This window comes from Lepidochelys olivacea, assembly GCF_965140295.1.
Source record: "Lepidochelys olivacea isolate rLepOli2 genome assembly, chromosome: 19".
NCBI lineage: Eukaryota > Metazoa > Chordata > Testudines > Cheloniidae > Lepidochelys > Lepidochelys olivacea.
The window spans coordinates 8,779,579-8,797,389 of NC_140429.1; the positions used below are offsets into that span (position 1 = coordinate 8,779,579).

A 17,811-nucleotide genomic window follows, 5' to 3' on the forward strand; every position below is an offset into this window, starting at 1 on the left:
CAACGCGAATCCCCAGAGAAAGGGGCATAGGTCAGTAGCTGTTAAAGATGGGCAACAGAATGATTGCCATGGATTTTGTTTAAAATGGGCATAACAATGATCCTGTCCCCAATATGCATGGATATGGAGAGCCCTAAACACAGCAGGGCTAGTGCTACTGTGCAATCTGGCAGATGCAGACGTAGCCCAGGAAAGCTCATGCTCTAATAAATTTGTTAGTCTCGAAGGTGCCACAAGTCCTCCTGTTCTTTTTGCGGATACAGACTAACAAGGCTGCTACGCAGAAATCTATGCACCTTAGGGTCAGTGTGAGATCAGTGCCGCAGCAGGACTCTAGGGGGCACTATGCTGCTGGGGTCCCGTCATTCAGGAGAGCTGTCAAACTGAGCTGCTGACCATGTGAAAAAGCCTCTAGCCAAATTTCAATCTACATTTTTAGATTCAACTACTCTAAAGTCTCTCTGCCATTCTGACAAATTATTCCTCTGTCCCACACCGTGGTGTAGTGCTACAATGAACTGTTGAGCCATAGCTCAGTGGTTTGAGCATTGACCTGCTAAAACCCAGGGTTGTGAGTTCAATCCTTGAGGGGGCCATCTGGGGCAAAAATTGGGGATTGGGCCTGCTTTGAGCCAGGGGTTGGACTAGATGACCTCCTGAGTTCCCTTCCAACCCTGATATTCTATGATAATATTGTGTTACACCCCAGAGATGACCGCATTTCAGTGGCGGACAAAGAGTAACAGCAGGTCTTCAGTAGTATAGCTGGTCAGGAATTTTTCTGGAGAACTGTTGTTGGGTTTTTTTGCTGAAAAATGCCAAATCGTCAAATCCAAAACTTGTTTGTGAAACAGGGTCAGTTCTGACAAATCTCCCAGCTCCAACCATTTCTGGGAAAAGGTTTCATAATTGTCAAAATGTCCTTTCTAAAGCAAAAGTTGGGGGAGGGGGGAGGGCTGGAGTGAGAAAGGACTTTTTGCTTAGAAATTTTAGTAAATGTGGCATCAAGAAAAGGTTAAAAAAGAAAAAGTTTGAAATAAGAAATGAAACATCGAATTCTAAATGAAACATTGCGATTGACCCAAATGAATTTTATTTTTATTTTTTTTTGGCTTGTCAGTTGGTGAAAATTTTCGAGCTTTTTGTTCTGATTAGAGAGGGTGAAAAAATTTCCAAATCTCAAAAAATCTTGCAAGATGGGAAAACTACTTCAGGCCCAGCTCTCTTCAACAGATGCTTTGCTTGGGTAAGAAATGAGAATCGCAACGTTCTCTCCTAACATCCTTCACCAGCGTAGCTGAGAACCTCCCAGAGTTAAGAATTAACAGGGAAGCTAGCATCTGTTATTCAAGGCTTCCTTTTCATCCTCCCCTGAGAAGAGGATGGGTCCCAACAAATGATAAATCAGCATATTTTTAAATAATTTACATACTTTAAATTAGAACCAATTGTAGCAATTTTCTATCCACAAAGAGCCGCCTGCGAAATGAAGAGTTCAGTCATTTCGTTCAATTTCATTTTGTTTGTTTGATTCCCCCCTCCCCCCCCATTTCCCGTTTTTCACAATTCTCGTCCAAACTGGGGAATGTTTTTCTCTGGCTCAGGGTACGAAGAAAAAGAAAACCCCTAATAATACCCCAAACTATAACCCCGGGGGAGCATTTCAGCAACTAGCCTGCTCTACATTATACATAAACATCTCAAGTTCAAGTTTAATTCATCCCCTTGAGAAACTATTTTTTTGCCAAGATAAAGATCTTGAAATGTACTGCCCTGGCACAATACATCCTGTATCCTGAGTCTGAAATCAGGCTTCCGAGAAGCAGCCCCCTCCTGTATTAATTATCCCGTCTTCTGGTACGGTACCAACGTGGCATAAAATTTCCTCGGGTGAAAGTGGCAGCAAATGCTCCTGATTATCACGCTATGGTTCTACGCTGTACATGGATTATGGGCATAACACGAACAGCTGGGTGTGTTCAGCAGAAAGACCCATCTTCGCCCCACCACTGACACCAACAGGAAGGCGTTAAACCGGGCGGAAAGCAACTGGGGAAGCAACTGGCACGACAGCATCCTCTCTCCCTCCTCCGGATCCACCCCAAGTCCATGGATTTGGGGCCGCACAGATCAAGGGTATCCACAGCTGGGCTGGGCAAGGACTGTTCTCTGTGGCCCCTTCAAACAATATCTTCAAACAAGCAGATATTTCCTTGTGGAAAAGCCAAGCCGCTCTTATTAGTATCATCTTTCACAAAATCCCACTCAGCACATTGATAACAACCCCTGCTCCCAGACAGGGGTGATGGAGCAGTAGCTGGGGCAGCTGGAGGAACCATGCTTCTGTGGACAGGGGAGGTGATAGGTCCATAGAGTAAAGCAAAGGCCCTAGGGCACCACTGGATTCCCCCCATGGATCTCAGGACATCCACAGGTTTTGTAGGTACCATTCCCTCCCCACTCCTGTGTGGGGTGTGATGGGGGGACAATTTGCAGGAAACTGTGAGTGAGTTCCTGGCCTTTCCACAGACTCCAGCTTGGTTCGGAATAAGCTTTCAGACTAGGATCTCTTTGGCTGGAAAAGAGAGGCTGGCAAGCTCATGCATAACACAATACACGGGATCACAGTCTACCCTAAACAGGAGGCTATTATTAAAGAAAACAGACAGAAGCCACAAAGCAGGCTTCTTCCACATGGCTTGAGTTCCAGCTTTGTCTCCCTTGTTTACCAGGAACCACACCCTGTCTAGAACTCCATACAGCATATAGAGACATCTAGTGATTGAATAATATGCTGCATGCAAAAATATTACAGTGACGACAGTCTATCCCACAGTATTTCACTACCTAGCCCAAGCCAGAAATCAGGAGTGGGGAAAACAAACAAACAAGAGCATCTCAGAACAAGGTTTAGTTTAAACACAAGTGAAGCTTCAGGGAAGTTCTTGCTCTTCCCAACAAGGACAGATTAAGGTAGGGGCTTTAGGGGCTGCAGCCCAGGGCCCCAGGTCAAGGAGGGCCCCGCAAAAATAAATCACAGGCAGAGACCTCCTACTCTGGGCTGCTAGACGTCCCGTGGTGCAGCGGGGTGCTCAGACAGGATGCGTGCATGCTGTGGCCCTACGCCGCTCCCAGAAGCAGCTGGCTGCTGTCACATCTCTGCGGCCCCTGGCGGGTGGGGGGAGGTTGCTCCACGCACTGCCCCCGCCCCCAGCACCATCCTCATAGCTCCCATTCGCCGGAAACTGGCCAATGGGAGCTACGGGGGCAGCACTTGCGGGTGTGGGCAGCTCACGGATACATGCTGTCCCCCTCCTCCCAGGGGCCACAGAGATGTGCTAGGAGCTAGCCGCTTCCGGGAGCAGCGTGGGGCTAAGCCTGCCTTAGCCCTGCTGTGCTGCTAGCCATGAGCCATCTGTGGTAAGCACCTCCCGGCCGGAGCCTGCACCTTGCACCCCTTCCTCCCCCAGATCAGAATCCCACTCCTACATCCAAACTCCCTCCCAGACCCCGCACTCCCTCCTGCACCCCAATCCCCTGCCCCAGACCCCTCCTGCACCAAACTCCCTCCCAGGAAAAAGACTTGTATACAGGGGCTCCACAAAATCTAATAGCCCCGGGCCCACAAGAGAGTTAATCTGGCCTTGCTTCCCAAACCAGTAACCCTTGCCCAGACCCCCAGGCCTAGATTCTTTGCTACAATCCTCTTATTCTCCAAGCAGCTACTTTCAGCTGTTCATTCATAAGCCACATTACTTTCCCCACATCCCAGGGATGTATAGAGATTGTTCATATCATAGAATTTATGGCCAGAAGGAGCCATTGGATCATCTAGTCGGACATCCTTTGTAACACAGGCCATGAATTGCACCAGTTTACCCTGTATTGAGCCCAGATGCTACAGGGAGAGAATCATAGAATTGCAGGACCGGAAGGGACCTCGAGAGGTCATGTAGTCCAGTCCCCTGCATTGAGTTCCGTGTCTGTTCTAAAGTTGCTTCCAACTCTAATAAAATCACTATAGAAATTACTCTGTTTTCCTTTAGGAGGAAGTGTGCTGTGGATTTATGCAAATCTGCCCGCAATGCATGTCAACGTGATAAAAATATCCTTCGATCGCCCCTCCCAAAATACTACTTGCTTGCTTCACCTGGGCTGGTGGGCAAGCAAAATATCATTAGATTGTCATCATCCCAGTCTACCCAGGGGTGGGTAGATTTTATAACTGGCCTGGTTTGTTTTAATTATTTTTGCAAGACTGCCACAGTGAGTCAATAGTCACCCAGACCTCAGTGTAAGTCAGTGAAGCTGCTTTGACTGCAATGGGGCTACACTGATTTACATCTCCCGAGGATCCAGCCCATTAAGTCTAACATGGGTTCAAGAGAGGAAAAAACACAGTTGTCTTTAATCAGAGCTGCAACATCATGTGTGGAGAAGTGGCCTTACAGTTAAGGCAGTGGCTGCTAACTCAGGCCCAAGTCTCACTTCTGCTCTGTGACTCAGTTTCCCCACCTGTAAATTGGGGGAAAATAACCTGCCTCCCAGGGGTATAGCAAGACTTCATTCATTCAATGTGAGGAGGTTTGATACTGTGGTGGAAAACAGTGCAGAACTATTCTAATAATGAACAGCTTCCTTAAAGCACTGTGAGTTCTGTAAACAGCCCCATTGAGAAATTTTCTCTACCTATTGTGTGGCTCTCAGGTCTTAGTTTCTCAAAACTGCTAGCAATTTGCCTTGAACGAAGTGCAGTTTACCAAGGGGGGGGAATGTAATGAGTGCATTCATGCACCATTTAATTTAATTGTTTGACCCCCATGCAGTCATATTTCTGAGAGGTAATTGGAACATTTCTTTTTTTTTTTTTTACACAGTGCAAATAAAGGAAGCCCTAAAAAGCTGCTCTTTGTTACTAGTAATTACCGAGGAGTCAGAAATTTGGCCAGACTTGATAATTGTTGTCGTTTCTTGAAAGAAAGAAAAAAAAAAACAAGCCCAAAGCTGGCAAAGAAACAACCAACCCTACAATTTATTAAACAAGTCGTTTCATATGTGTTATGGTGTTTAAGCCATTAAGGCATGAAAATATGAAGCTGGTCAAAGAATTATTTTGCAAGGCCTGAGCCTTTTAATAACCTCCCCAAGCCGAACTCTGGCTTTACTAGCAACACGAACAGAGTTTGGCAAGCAGGTGCCATGTGACATGGTGGAGGGCATTTGCTCTCCTGGTGTAACCAAAAGCAAACATAAAACCACATGGTGTGAAACTGATGGAGCCAAAGCCCACTGAAATCGACGGAGAGAGCATCAAGGGGCTGTGGATCAGGTGCTCTCGGGAGAGACACCAAGCAGGAATGAATCAGTGCTGAGCTCAGATTCAGAAAACAAAATTGAGATGAAAGGTCTGGAGAAAACAATGGCCCTTGTCTCCGTTCAGCATTTCCTGTCGATGTGGTGGAACGTTTGTGAGAAGGGCTAATAGATTGGGAAAGGGGTGGGGGGGGGTTATTTTTTAAAAACTCTCTCAGGTTAGAGTGAAAAAACATATAACCCCTCTTTCTTAAAAAAAGAAATGAGAACAGTCTGTAACATCTAGGGACACAGCCTGCCCAGGACCTGACCTGGAATTGTGGGGACTCAAAGAAGGGCGGGTGGCCTGTCAGCCTAGCCTGGAGCTGCAAAAATCGTGGGTTCTAATCCTGCACAAAGAGACAGCGAAGCTGTGAAAATTGCAGCAGGCAAATGGGCATGGCTTAAGAACCTGTTAGGGCTTCCCAGAAAAATTTTCCCAGGTTTCATGCTGAATCCTGGGTGGACACATGCTCAATAAAACAGATAATTATGTGCATCACTATTAAAGCTCTACCAAGTACTTAGAGGGATGAAGCTCTTCTCCAACCCCTCCCCCCAGCTCCCAGGCAGCTCCAAGTCCAAACTTCTCACCTCACTTCTACAGGCCAGTTCCTCAGCTGGTGTAAATTTAATGAGGCCAACAGTGCTAGCCTGATATACACCAACACGGATCTTTATGCAGTGCTTCATTTGTAATGAAAGCCAAGCCTACAAGTGCCGGGACTCAGCCCTGGCACAAATTAAGCACTGTCCTTGTAGGAGCTGGAACCAAAACAGGATACAAACATCCCTAAACTTCGTGGTTCATCTCTATTCAAAAGACCAACCAGCATCTCTGGCTCTAAACATCCCCCTACTCCAGAACGTTCTGTATGATGTATTGGTCAGGTGAATTTGTGCTTTGAAGCTTTTCCTCTCACCTAATCGTGTAGTTAACTTCACACTGCGTGCTTTACAATATACAAGGACTGTTTCATCAGCTGTGTACAATGCGACCCACATCCCCCACTTTACAGCACCCAAAAATCTCCCAAGTCTTTCTTTCGGTGACCCAAATCCCAGAACCCTTTGCAGCCACATAAGTCCCAGGATGGTTCCCCCTCCTAATGTGGCTCACGGAGGATCACTGCTGAACAAGACTCAGATAAGAATATTCTTTAGAAAAGTGGAATGGCCATGTTGTTTTGGGGACGGTGCCTTTAAGGGCTGAGCTTCCCACTCGGAGAGTCTGGGACATGCAGAATTTTTAAAGAAAAAATACACCTTTCAATAGCTCTTTTTAAAAAGAGACCTTTATACCAGTTCCCGAATCTCCTTCTGTATCAGGCTGGATTCTGCCCTTAGATGTGCAAGAATGGGCAAAGGAGAAGGAGCTAGAAACCTCAGTGAGGTGTTCAGATTTCATGACAATGGGTGTGGTATGAGAACCGAGATAGATAAGATAAGATACAGAGCGCGTGGGCAGCAAGAAATGAGGCGTGCCTGCCTTTGATATAAATATACGGCAGGATGGGGTGGTGTGATATAAAGGGTTTTAATCGGTATGGGTTTGGGATGGCAAAGTCACAAACTAGTTATGTAGACCATCCCAAGTGAGTGCTGATATTTAAGGAATTTAAGAAGTTTATGGTGCTATGTGCTATATCCATCCATCTGCAGGGCTAGAATGCCTTGGCTAAGCAGAGATCCCACTCCGATCCCTTCCACCGCCATACAGATAGGTATTGAAGTAACAAAGGGGCTTTTCCCAGCTGGATTTCCTATCCCTGTAGCTCTCTCTCTCGGAGTTCCTCTCTGCCTTCTATAGCCCTGAGTCAGAGCTAAAGTGACCCATCTAATCCAGCTGCCGGGGTGAGTCAGCAGAATAGCTCTGTAATCCCCTCACAGTGTTCGAAAGCTTGACCCACAGAGAGTGCCTTAAGCCACCTGAATCCAAACATACTAGTTGAAGAAGGGAGAAACTAATAATAATTTCACAAACTTCTAAAAATAGCTTTTCCATAGATCATGTCATGACTTAAAAACCCAACATGTTACTCAGGCCTGTACGCCAGGAGCTGCACGTGATGTAAGACTCAGGCTATTAGAGTGGCCATCACAAGCCATTAACAGAAACATGACCGCAAGCACAAAGTCGGTGTATTACATCCACATATTAAATCAGTGGGAGCTGCACAATATCATCACTGAATCAGGCCCATTTTACACAAATAGCCATTACTATGCATTAATTTGTTCATAATAAGAGAGAGTTCATTCCTGCCAGTGCTCCAGTGGACAAGGAAAGTGGCACAACATTAATTAATTCATTAAGTAATCATGAATATTGAATTTGCAAAGGAAACGTATTGCAACATTGACAGAAATCATTTAATCTTTCAACATGTCTGATTATTAATAGCCCCACAGTAGGTATAAATGAAGTCGTGACCTGTGGACTTTACAACAGACCTGCTGGAAGTCTGGGTGTTAGAGGAAAGATCCTTCTACAGAAGCAGAATTCTGAGCTGGAAGGATTTCATATTTTCCTCTTATATCATTTAATCCTTTACCTTTGGACCAGAATTAATAAGTAACAGAAAAGCACACCACTAAATGAAAAGAAATGAACTTCATGCATTAAAATAACATTATGGCCACTCAGACGACATTAGCCTAGAATGAGCAATGGATCACACAGAGTCTTCCCTGGGATGAATATATAGGCTGGGCCATTTTTGTGCATTTCTCATTACAGTAGCCTGCTTACTTGTCTACTCGGGTTTTTGGCTGGAGGGAGAACATCTATTTTAAACAGGTTTTCCAACTGTGACTGTAAACATTAGAAACAGGCTTGACGCTTGGAGCTGTCTTAGCCCTCACGATGCAAATAGGGAAGGCTTTGAACATTGCCTGCTCCTGTTCCTCTGGAGCAATGATCAGATCACACAGGCACTGGCTGCAAAGGGATTTGCCAAAGGTTTCTTACCCAGAAGAAACCTTTGGCAAATCCCTTTGTCCCTGTTCAAGTTCTCCTTTCAGGGCTGGAAAAGTCAATCTTCCTCGGGGTTTCTTTACCAGCCCCGTTCAGGAGGAAGGATGGTCTTGTGATAAGACACTGGGCCGGTCTCTGGGAGAGCTGGGTTCGATGGGCTCCATTAATGGTTATGATTAGCATTCATTCGTATGATCGTATTGCCTAGGAGCCCGTCATGGAACAGGACTCCATGGTGCTAGGCGCTGTACAGGCAAAGAACACAAAGACAGGCTCTGCCCCAAAGAGCTTACAACCAAAATATAAGGCAGGAGACAAAAGGTGGATACCGACAGATGGGGAAGCACAGGGAAACAATGAGACAATGTTGATCAGCATGACGGACAGCTACCTAACTGTGGTAAATCATATAGAATGATAGAACTGGAAGGGACCTTGAGAGGTCATCTAGTCCAGTCCCCTGCACTCAAGGCAAGACTAAGTATTATCTAGACCATCCCTGACAGGTGTTTTTCCAACCTGCTCTTAAAAAAATCCCCCATGATGGAGATTCCACCATCTCCCTAGGCAATTTATTCCAGTGTTTAACCACTCTGGCAGGGAGGAAGTTTTTCCTAATGTCCAACCTAAACCACCCTTGCTGCAATTTAAGCCCACTGCTTCTTGTCCTATCCTCAGAATTTAAGAAGAACAATTTTTCTCCCTCCTCCTTGTAACAACCTTTTATGTACTTGAAAACTGTTCTCATGTCCCCTCTCAGTCTTCTCTTCTCCAGACTAAACAAACCCAATTTTTTTCAATCTTCGCTCATAGGTCATGTTTTCTAGACCTTTAATCATTTTTGTTGCTCATCTCTGGACTTTCTCCAATTTGTCCACATCTTTCCTGAAATACTCCAGTTGAGGCCTAATCAGCGCGGACTAGAGCGGAAGAATTACTTCTTGTGTCTTGCTTACAATACTCCTGCTAGTACATCCCAGAATGATGTTTGCTTTTTTTGCAACAGCGTTACACTGTTGACTCATATTTAGCTTGTGATCCACTATGACCCCCAGATCCCTTTCTGCAGTACGCCTTCCTAGGCAGTCATTGCCCAGTTTGTATGTGTGCAACTGATTGTTCCTTCCTAAGTGGAGTACTTTGCATTTGTCCTTATTGAATTTCATAGAAATAGAAACAGAAATAGAAATAGAGCTGAAAAATTTTCAGGGGAACAGTTTTCTGTCAGAAAATGGAATTTTTGATGGGAAAAGGTCAAAATGAATCATTCCAGCTTTCCCGGTTCGATAACGTTGAAATTTTTTGTATATAAAGTCAAACCATTTCATTTCTCATTTTGGTTAGACTTTTAAATTATATCCCAATATTAAGATGATAGGATATTTACGTATACAATATTTAATATTAGAATGATTCAGCATGATTTGCCACTATTAAAAAAAGGTCCAAATTGGCTTTTTTTTTTTTTTTAACTTTCATTCCACAGGAAATGTCAGCTTTTCACTCCAACTCGGAACAAAAACAGATTCTGAAATGTCGGCATTTCCTGCCGAATGGAATTCCCATTTTCCAGCCAGCTAGTTGTTAAATTATTGGTTCTTTTGTGACCCAGGGCGAGTCATTTAATCTCTCTGCATCACAGTGCCTCGCCTGTAAAATGGGCATAATAACACTTACTTTCTCCCCTCCTTTCTCTGCCATGTCTATTTAGATTGTAAACGCTTCAGGGCAGGAGTTGTTGCTTATACGGTGTATGTACAATTGGAACGTGACTTTGGACAGGGCTCTAGGCACTACTGCAATGCTGGTAAATAATAACCACCACCAACCATCGTGCTGTGGAAAGCCTGTGCCAACTCTTATAGCTCAGGGGCAGAGTTCTCAAGAACAGTGGAGGCTAGTGGACAGGCAACTGGGAGACTAAAGCACCTAGACGCTAACCCTGCTCTGAAACCGACTTCCTGTGTGACCTTGAGCAAATCACTTAACGTCACCAGGCCAAGCTTGGTGACACATGTGCATGCCCACTGAAGTCAGTTGGGGTTGAGCATGCATAACTAAGAGCGGGAAGCTGGTTTTCAGTTTCTGCCCCCCTAAAAGGGGGGTGATGGTACTCATCTACCACAAAGGGCAGGCTGTGAGGATTAGATGTGGGCCCCTTTTCTACCTTCAGTTATAGCCATGTAACCTGGTGAATTGATTTGTTTTACACAGGTGACAGCATGCGCACCCATTGTATGTAAAGCTCCACCTATGGCCTATGCTTCAGGCCGATGACTCATGGCTCGGGTGAAGTGGGATTAGGGGGTACCCTCACATTGCTGAATCCACTCTGAAGGCCAGTGTCTCACACTATAAGACAATAAGGAAAGGGGGCGGGGCTTAATCATCTCCATATCCCCAAAGGGAAAATCAGGTATTCATTCACAAGGCCCTTGCATGTACCCGACCCCAAGGAAGCAACTTTGCTTGCCTCTTGGAGAAGAGCTAACCTACAGATGTTTAACATCTGTGGGGCTGGCAGTGGATGCTGAAGGGAGCTGTGCCAGGTGAGGAGGGAGGGTTTTGGTTGCTCAGAAGTGGGATCAGCTGGTGGCTTTTGGGGAGAGTTTGCTCCAGCCTCCTGCTGCGGTGTGAACTGTTCTTAATGTGACCCGCCCCTCCCCACTTGGAGTGTTTGGGTGGCGGTTGGCAATTCTGATGACATTTTACAAAAGTAAAAAAATGTCAAACGTCTCAGCTGCTCCCAAACAAACACAAACAAAAAAGTCAATGACACATGGGTCGTCTAACTCATACCAGGAGGAAGGAGTTTCCCTAAGAATAGAATTTTCAACTGAAAAAAAAAAAAATCTAAACGGGACGTTTTTTCTGCCCAGTCATGATTCTTCATGACACAATGTGATCACACGATGCAAAAAATGCATGTTGTGACACCAGGTTGCGAGATGGCGACATTTTCCCCAGCCTGAAATAGTTTACAGGCCAGCTAAACAGTGCCATGAATGGCACATGAAGAATGAGGAACTGCCCTGTTACATTTCAGACACGTGCTTGCAAAATTCAGGGTAACGGCCGCTGTCATATTTCGGCATTATGTTTTGCAGGGTAAATTAAACAATTCACTGCCTCTCCCGCTATCTAATCTTAACATCTCTCTAGGTTTTTATACCATTACCATCAACGCCCAGTCCCTGCAAAGTTTCAAAGTGATTGGTTTAAGAACAATATTATGGGCCAAATTCAGCACCGATTTAAGCAGGTACAGTGAACAGGACTGTCAATAGTAGATGTACCAATTTACTCCAGGGTTGAATTTGATGTTACTAAACAACTTCAGACTATTGATTTTTCAGTTTTCTGCCTCCCGTGGGTTGCTAGCTGCTGTGGATATTTAAAGTTCTGCACAAGAGCTGCAGTTTACCGACGTTTGGGCTCTCTCTAAATAAAGAGCTTGCAAAGAAAAAAAACAAAAAAGGAAATTCCACAGGAAGTTCAAATATTTTATTACTTCCTGTTTGAACAAGCATGTCAACACTTGGCATTTGAAGTGCAATTTGTTTAGAACTTCAGGTGTCAGCTTAAGAAATGTTATTTCCAGATCTAACCCACAACCAATTTTAGCGCAGTAATAAAAGTAATAAATGAAAAAGAAAACAACCTCAGCATTTCAGAGTAACTCTTTCCCGTTGCAAACAGCACATGATCTGGCATGCTGAGGGAGGGTACATGCTGCAAAAGCTCCCATCACGTTCGTTGAATGGCCTCTTTTTCAAAACCCACCCCATCACATTTCCCGCACACACTTTTGCACACAGGACTGATTGGTGGGGAAAACTGCAGGTGCAAATGAGAGATTTGCCCAATCCAACTTCCTGGCTGCATCTCATTAGATCAGTTACTACATTCTCTTGTTATTTGTGCCTGCCATTTGTGCAAAATTAGGGACCAGATAAAGGTCCCTCTGAAAATGAGAGCCTTGATGACTTGAATACATCGCCCTGACTCTTTTGTTCTTACGGGATTTAAACAGGTAAAGAGCAGATGAAGATACCTCCGTTGCAACATTCACCCCACAAGCTAGATTTCAACTTCCAGCCCAACCCGCGGCTCCTGGGTTTTGGTCTAACATAATGTAGATATAGGAACATACAGAAAAGGAGTACTTGTGGCACCTTAGAGACTAACCAATTTATTTGAGCACAAGCTTTCGTGAGCTATAGCTCACTTCATCGGATGCTGTAGCTCACGAAAGCTCATGCTCAAATAAATTGGTTAGTCTCTAAGGTGCCACAAGTCCTCCTTTTCTTTTTGCAAATACAGACTAACATGGCTGCTACTCTGAAACCTGTCATAGGAGCATATGTACTTATTAGAGCTCGCTGAAACACGGAATTTCAGTTCTGCTGGAAATTCTGACATTTCAAAATGTGTTTACATTCCAAATTGGAACAAAAACACTTTCACAATTTCCCATGAAATCCCCTGGATACAGATTCCTCTCCTTAAAATGCAGGGATGTTCTGATCTGGGGTTGGGATCTGACCACATCTCTAGTTTAAAGAGATGCTTGAGGATACAGGTGCAGAGACCAAAACCCAGGACAAAGCTCAATGTTCAAAAGACATGGGGGTTGGGGATGAAGAAAAAATCAAAACCTCAGTCCCAGCCTATATGCGTGGCCTCAGAGGTACTCCACACCCATTCCTGCAGGCTGGTGATGATGTTGTATACAGGGGCTGGGGTGTATTTCTGGTTGAAAACCCTACAAAAACATCTGCATGTGGACCTCTCTCCATCTCAGAAGATGATACAAATGGCTGATTCTTTTAGTACTAAAGATGGCTTTCTTTCCATACCCGGCTGGCCCAATGGCCTTCCCAGCCCTGTAACCCCGCTTCCACCACTGGCCGACGCCTGGTGCTGCAAAAGACAAAGACAAAGCTTTCTGCCAACTGTATAATGCTGGAGATGGGGCGGGTGTGGGGAGACCATTGCTACCCTTGCAGTGATCAGCTAATGGCCAGAAACAGGGGATTAATAAGAAGAAGAATACTAAGCTCTAATCAATACATCTCAAACTGCTTCACAAAGGAGGTCAATATCATTATCCTCATTCTATAGAGGGGGAAACTGAGGCATAAAGAGGTGAAGTGACTTGCCCAAGGTCACCCAGCATCAAAACTAGGAATAGAACTCGGGTCTTCTGAGTCCCCGACCATGATTCTACTCACTAGACACGACCTCCCATAGAGGAGGAGCATGACAACAAGCCATGAGTTTTACAGCAAAGTAACTGCAATGTACGTACACAAACAAACCAAGGAGAGAGGTTGCTTCTGGCTGAAGCCCATAGTAACCCAGCCGGTTAGGAAATCTTAGCCCACACACCACACAGTTACCTTCAGACCATTAAGAATCTTTAATGTAAATTCTCCATATTGAAATTCAAAGGAAGAGTGGAAATGATTCAGTTTGATTGTTGGCAAGTGCTGATTATTGGAGAAGTCAATCAAAGAAAACCAAATTGTAAAAATATGAACTATGAAAGCTTTTGTTAGAGAGGCAACGTGATACAGGGAATGGATTGTCAGAAGACCTAGGTTCTGAACCTGACGATGACCTTATCCAAACTCCTCTCCCACCTTTTGTCTATTTATATTACAAATTGTTCAGGCCGGGGCTGTTTCTTACTATGTGTATGTACATCGCCAGACACAACAGGACCCCAACTTCAGCTCGAGCACTACTGTAATAGGGAAAAACCCCATTGTTGCTTAAAAAAATTGCATCCCCTGGCCTCTGACCATTTCAAACAATAACTACCACATCAAGCCAGCCCCAACATTCAAAACCTCTGTGCTCTTGTCCAAAATTTTTTAAAAACACCACCAACGCTCCCGCCCACACGCATACAAAAACTAAACCAAGTCAAACCATTTCACACAGAGCCCTGATGCTTGTTAGGCTCTGATCCTGGTCTGGCATTAAGAGGAACATATGGCCACAGCATCAACAGAAAATATTTTCTAAAGCATATTTAGAAGGATCAAAATGTTCCCTTTTAATCTTGACACTGACAGCTCTACAGCCAAAGAGAACAAATTCTGCCTTATAGTCCAGGAGGGTAGCACTGCGTAATCCTCAATAAAGGAATGTAAGGTCTGGGCAAAGCATTCCAGTTCATTGCCAGGCAGAAAGCAGAAAGGTGGCAACTGGGAGCTAAGGAGCAGAAGAAAGGGCTTGATCTGCAAATAGGAGAAGTGATGCAAAGTAAATGGTGGGGAGGGGGTTATGCTCCTATATAGCGTTATTCAGCCAGAGACAACCCATGGGGGAGGGGGGAGGGCAGAGTGAGGGCCGTGGCTTCAGCCGATGTTACTAAGCATGCTCAGTCTGTGTGAGCATGCTCAGTACAAGCCAACTAACAAATCGGGGGTGGGGAAGCACATGACCCCACATGACACCCCCAAACACACACACACGCATCACCTCTGCACACACGGTTCATGACTGGGGCTCCTTGGTGCTACCGCAGTACAAATAAATAATAATGCTGGAAGAATTCTTCCAACTGATTAACGCAGAGGACTTTCCCGGCGCTCCTAAATCCAGCGGAGCAGCCATGCAAATCTAGGAAGGCCCAAACCAGCTCGGTTCAAGTCATGTGGGGCAGGCAAATTTGAGATGCCCTCAACTCAGCTCTGTCCAGAATTTACATTTGATCAAAACAAAACCTAAAAGCAACAAAGGTGGTTCCATGACTGAGCAGTGCGGAGAGTTTGAAACAAACGGACAGCACATGCCAACCAAACGCTGCAGTGCTGGGAACCTGAAAGCGAAACTGACTGGGAACGAAAGAGGGCAACTGGCTTCAGTGCTTTGCATGACTCTGATGGAGAGAAATGCATAGAGAAAATGAACCATGAAAAGGAAACGGGACTTAGAAAGCCCTTTCTGTTTTAATAATCTCAGAAAAACATGTAAAGAAATGGGCTTGCTTAGGGTCCGACTACTAAGCGGCGGTGGGCACCATTGGCTTCAATGAGACAGCTCAGGATTTGCGCCAGTGGTTATTTTTTAAGCCGACAGCATTTGCCTGCATCCCGATGGCTATCAGGGACTGAGCAGTAAAACCATATCCCACCAATCATATTCACAGTGCTACTTGCGTAAGCACACAGGGTTGTATACAGGCAGCTTTCAACACACATATTCAGCGTGTGCTTACAGCATTCACCATCTCAAAGAAACCCTGCACATGCTGCAAATCATCCTCTCTTACGAGCGCTCTCATGACATGCCAGCACTGGCGTGCACTTTAATCAATAAAAAGGCCAGCACTTTGTGCCAACCTGCACCGTAACCACCTGACTGGGCTGTGCGCTGGCAAGGAAGCATCTTTCACATACATATACGCGGTAATGTCAGCCTGGTCCACACACACACTCCTACTCACCCACTTCCAAATAAAATACATAACTTACTTCTTGGCTCCCGGGGTCCATCCACAGTCACTTTAATGGCTCGGTGATAGGTAGCGACTTGTGTGGGGTTTGTGAACACTGTGATCGTCAATGTAAAGCTTTTTCCTAAAGGGGGAGAGAGAAAAAGAGGAGAGGCAATGCACCTGGGTTGATTTCTTCAGTAAGCAGAGTGCGGTCTTAGGCCTGGAAAGCCTAGGCCCGGATTTCAGAAATGATCATGAAGCCGCAAATGCTGCTGTACAAATGAAACTAAGGGATTCATATATTTAAATTTGCGAGGCTCCCTTTGTTGCTGGCAGGTACCAAGAAATTGACCTTGGTCCCACTGGAGTCAACGGCAAACCTCCCACTGAGAGACCTGGGCCCATTTCAGAATCAAAGCCAGAGCCCTCTTTGGTGCATTATAACATTGTACATTATTTCCCCCCTCTACCTAGAACAGCTTCCTTCTTCCCATGTGCCAGGGCATTTCCTCCTCCCCATGCACATCCAATCCTCGAAACCCAATGCTGTCAGCTCACTTCCCGTCATTACTCGCAGACCTGGAGCTCTCTGCTCCCCAGTGGCTGGGCACCGAGGGCCCGACTGTGCAACCATTGTTCGTGCCACCGGTCCCAGAAAGAGCTCAGGGCATGAGCAAACTTCTCCGCATGAGTCAGGGTTCCAGAATTGGGCCCATAAAAACAAAGTATTTTTCAAATGCTAGATACATACATTTGGATGATAAGGATAGATAGATAGATAGATAGATAGATAGATAGATAGATAGATAGATAGATAGATAGATAGATAGATAGATAGTAAAGACCTGATTGTGCAAACACTTACTACCAAGAGTAGTACTTACTACCATGTGTAATTCTATTAACTTCATTGGCACTGCACCCAGTAGTCAATATTTGCATGATGAAGCCCTGATTCTTTTTGAATTTACTGTCACGAACGTCCTTCTCTGAGCAGACCGCTCTTGCCTCTTGTTTTCTGTTCTTCCCCACCCTCCCTCCCTTCTTTGTTCTGTTGTCGTTCTTCGCCTCATTATCTGGAGACAGGGGCCAAAAGAGCTGAACCCTTCATCTGAACGGCCCCGAACTTTGGGAGCAAAGATAAAAAGGAAACAGGATCCAGACCAATCCCCTTGCTTTCAGTTTTGCAAAACCAAAAGCAGACCAATGAGGGTTTGAGGCTCTGATGATCTGCCTTATTCAGACTGTGGGTTCGTACTCATTTGCTTACTTGTCTGTACAGCACTAAGCTGTACTGGGGTGAGGGACCTAGATCAAGAGACAAGCTGACAGAAAAATGATTTAAAATACCAGTCTTAGGGATGAGGGGTTAAATTACATTTTTCAAGTTAATAGCGTTTATTTTTAGATAGGGACAATGTGAAACGGCCCGAGGAGCATCTGTGTCTTTGTTAATAATGCAGTAGCAATATTTTGCACTGATATAGACACACTTTGTTTCACCCAGAGCTCTGAAAGAACTTTGCCAAGGGGGGCGCTATCCTTATCCTTGTTTTACCGAGGGGGAAACAGAGACACAGAGAAGCTAAATGACTTGGCCAAGGTCACGGGGTGACTCAACAACAGTAGAACCAGGAACGGAAATGAGGTCTCCAAACTCCTCCCCCATCATTCCAACCACTAGACAATACTCTTCTCTACAACCAAGAATACAACCCAAAGGACAGATCCTCAGCGGGTGGGAACTGCCATAGCTGACACCAGCTGAAGATGTGTCTCCAAGAATCTTGCCTCCCGACTGCCTTCTCTGACTGCTAGACTATATTCTCTCAGAGCTTGGAAGAGAAAACCAGGAGTCCTGATTCCAGGCCCTACGCCCTAACCATTAGATCACAGCTGCCCTTCTGGATTGGACTATGCTCAGCACCAGTGTTGGCTCATTGGTATTATCACCAGACTCACTGTCTAGCCTGAATGCAGGATTTAACAAAACCATTCTTATAATGGACACTACTCTTGCCAGCTCTCTGGA

The 17,811-nt window shown here is 45.1% G+C and overlaps 1 protein-coding gene across 1 annotated transcript in view; it reads right to left on the reverse strand.

Moving 5' to 3' along the window:
- The window catches only part of RUNX3 (RUNX family transcription factor 3), a 117,928-nt gene that overhangs the window by 37,109 nt on the left and 63,008 nt on the right, over positions 1-17,811 (reverse strand). The window contains exon 5 of the mRNA XM_084652584.1: positions 15,817-15,921. Within this exon, the coding sequence (XP_084508710.1) occupies positions 15,817-15,921 (105 nt within the window). The remainder of the gene's footprint in view (positions 1-15,816; positions 15,922-17,811) is intronic.